Below are 1,641 nucleotides of genomic sequence, written 5' to 3' on the forward strand. Positions count from 1 at the left end.
CAATGAACCGCCACAGCTGCCGTGCCGCCCTGAGCTTGCGATAGAGTGCGTTGTTCTCCTGCTGCAAGATGTCGGAGACCATATCGTGCTGCTCATCGGCCTGTTTCGTAAGCCTTAGCAGCAGATCATCAAGCTCGAAGGTGTCGGAATAGACGCTTGACGTGCGACGAGGTTCCATCATTGTTGCGGCACCTTTCTGGTCTGGTGACGATCTGATTAAGTACTTTGGGGGCGTCCACATTTAGCTTCAGGGCTGCCAGCATTAAGTAGGCTCAGTTACCATACTCGTGGATATGGAAAGGTCTTTCGTGAATCAGTCGCAAAAACTCAACGGCTGCTGTGGTGCGGCTGCTGTGCTGGCAAAACGCAGATACATCGCTGTTGGAGGGATGCTTCCCAGCTCCAGTCGCCATCGGCTGTTCACACCGTCACTGGTCATCAATCACCCGGCTTCGCCTGATTGACGGACATGTCGTCAGACACCCACCGATTCGAACTGTTCTGTCGGCGCCCTGCTTCTCTACGACTCGTTGCTGGCGTGGCTGAGCGCATCCTTTCAAGAGTCCTGCCCATCAGCAGCGACATATGGAACCTCTCCTCAGATTTGGCAGTCTTCCTACGCCATCTGCTGCTACGGGCTGATATCAGTCGTGCGGTACTCTGCGGTAGTCTCATCTACCTGGAGCGTGGCCTCCAGCGATCACAGAACTCTCCAATGACGGAGGCGGATCGGCATTTACGCGTCCTGTCGGCCATCATTCTCGCTCGAAAATATCTAGAGGATTTCACATACAGAACGCCATTCTGGACCGGCCTTGCGGCCGAAGCATGCTCATTTCATTTTGCAACCGGTGATATCAATGTCGCGGAAAGCAGACTTCTGGCAGATATAGCTTGGGACTTGAGCATGGATAGCCAAGAGATGCACAGAATGGTAAAGCTCATCCGTGGTTCGAACACCATCCCAGCGCTATGTAGCCACGGGCCCATCTCTAGCCAATTCTAGAAGCAGGAGCAATAGCGTGTGACTAGGCTGATCTGATTGAGTCGGGATGTACATAGAGACCAACTTTACCTTCCATGATTCAGGTTGGCTTTTGGCTATTCAATTTGGATTTCGTTCGTCACGTCAATTCATACTACTGTGCAGTACAGTACCTATTGGTTTTCTCATTCAACATCCACAGGCGAAATTGGATGGTCCAGGTACGTTACTACGACGGAACGTTGCCATCAAAACGCTTGGCAGATGTTGCAATCACGACAAACAAGGGACCTGCAATATGGATGTCGAGCAAGAAGACGAAACAACCATATGCTCGGACAGTCTTAAACGATGACCTAGAAGATAAGTTTCATTTCCTACTTTTGAGAAGCAACAATCATGGGCTTCTGCGGCGGCCTGAGATTGGTCATTGTGTGCCGTATCCTTTCGACGGGAGCAATCAGCTTCCAACGCGCCAGAAACACCGTTCCATTTTTGGAAGCCGGTCTTGGCTGCAACGACGGAGTTCGTGATTCCCAGTGCAGTGTTCAACCCCTGTTGGAAGGGTCAAAAGCGGTGCAACAGTTTCTACTGCTACAACCAGAGTTGCGCCAGTCGTCAAAAACAGAAGTGGATGAGAAAGATACGTTATTAAC

The 1,641-nt window shown here is 51.1% G+C and overlaps 2 protein-coding genes across 2 annotated transcripts; one reads left to right on the forward strand and one right to left on the reverse strand.

Annotated features, from left to right (window-relative positions):
- CTAM01_17267 (uncharacterized protein) lies at positions 1-181 on the reverse strand (the record flags this gene model as incomplete). The annotated part of the gene is made up of 1 exon (XM_060533254.1): positions 1-181. A coding segment is annotated over one exon (181 nt), but the record flags the coding sequence as incomplete, so codon positions are not given.
- A 288-nt stretch (positions 182-469) lies between these two features.
- Positions 470-1,006, forward strand: CTAM01_17268 (cyclin; the record flags this gene model as incomplete). The annotated part of the gene is made up of 1 exon (XM_060533255.1): positions 470-1,006. The coding sequence occupies one exon, from the start codon at positions 470-472 to the stop codon at positions 1,004-1,006; it is 537 nt and encodes a 178-aa protein (XP_060372168.1).
- Positions 1,007-1,641: the final 635 nt, after the last annotated feature.

This window comes from Colletotrichum tamarilloi (genome assembly GCF_030869305.1).
Source record: "Colletotrichum tamarilloi strain Tom-12 chromosome Unknown Scaffold_458.1, whole genome shotgun sequence".
Classification (NCBI taxonomy): domain Eukaryota; kingdom Fungi; phylum Ascomycota; class Sordariomycetes; order Glomerellales; family Glomerellaceae; genus Colletotrichum; species Colletotrichum tamarilloi.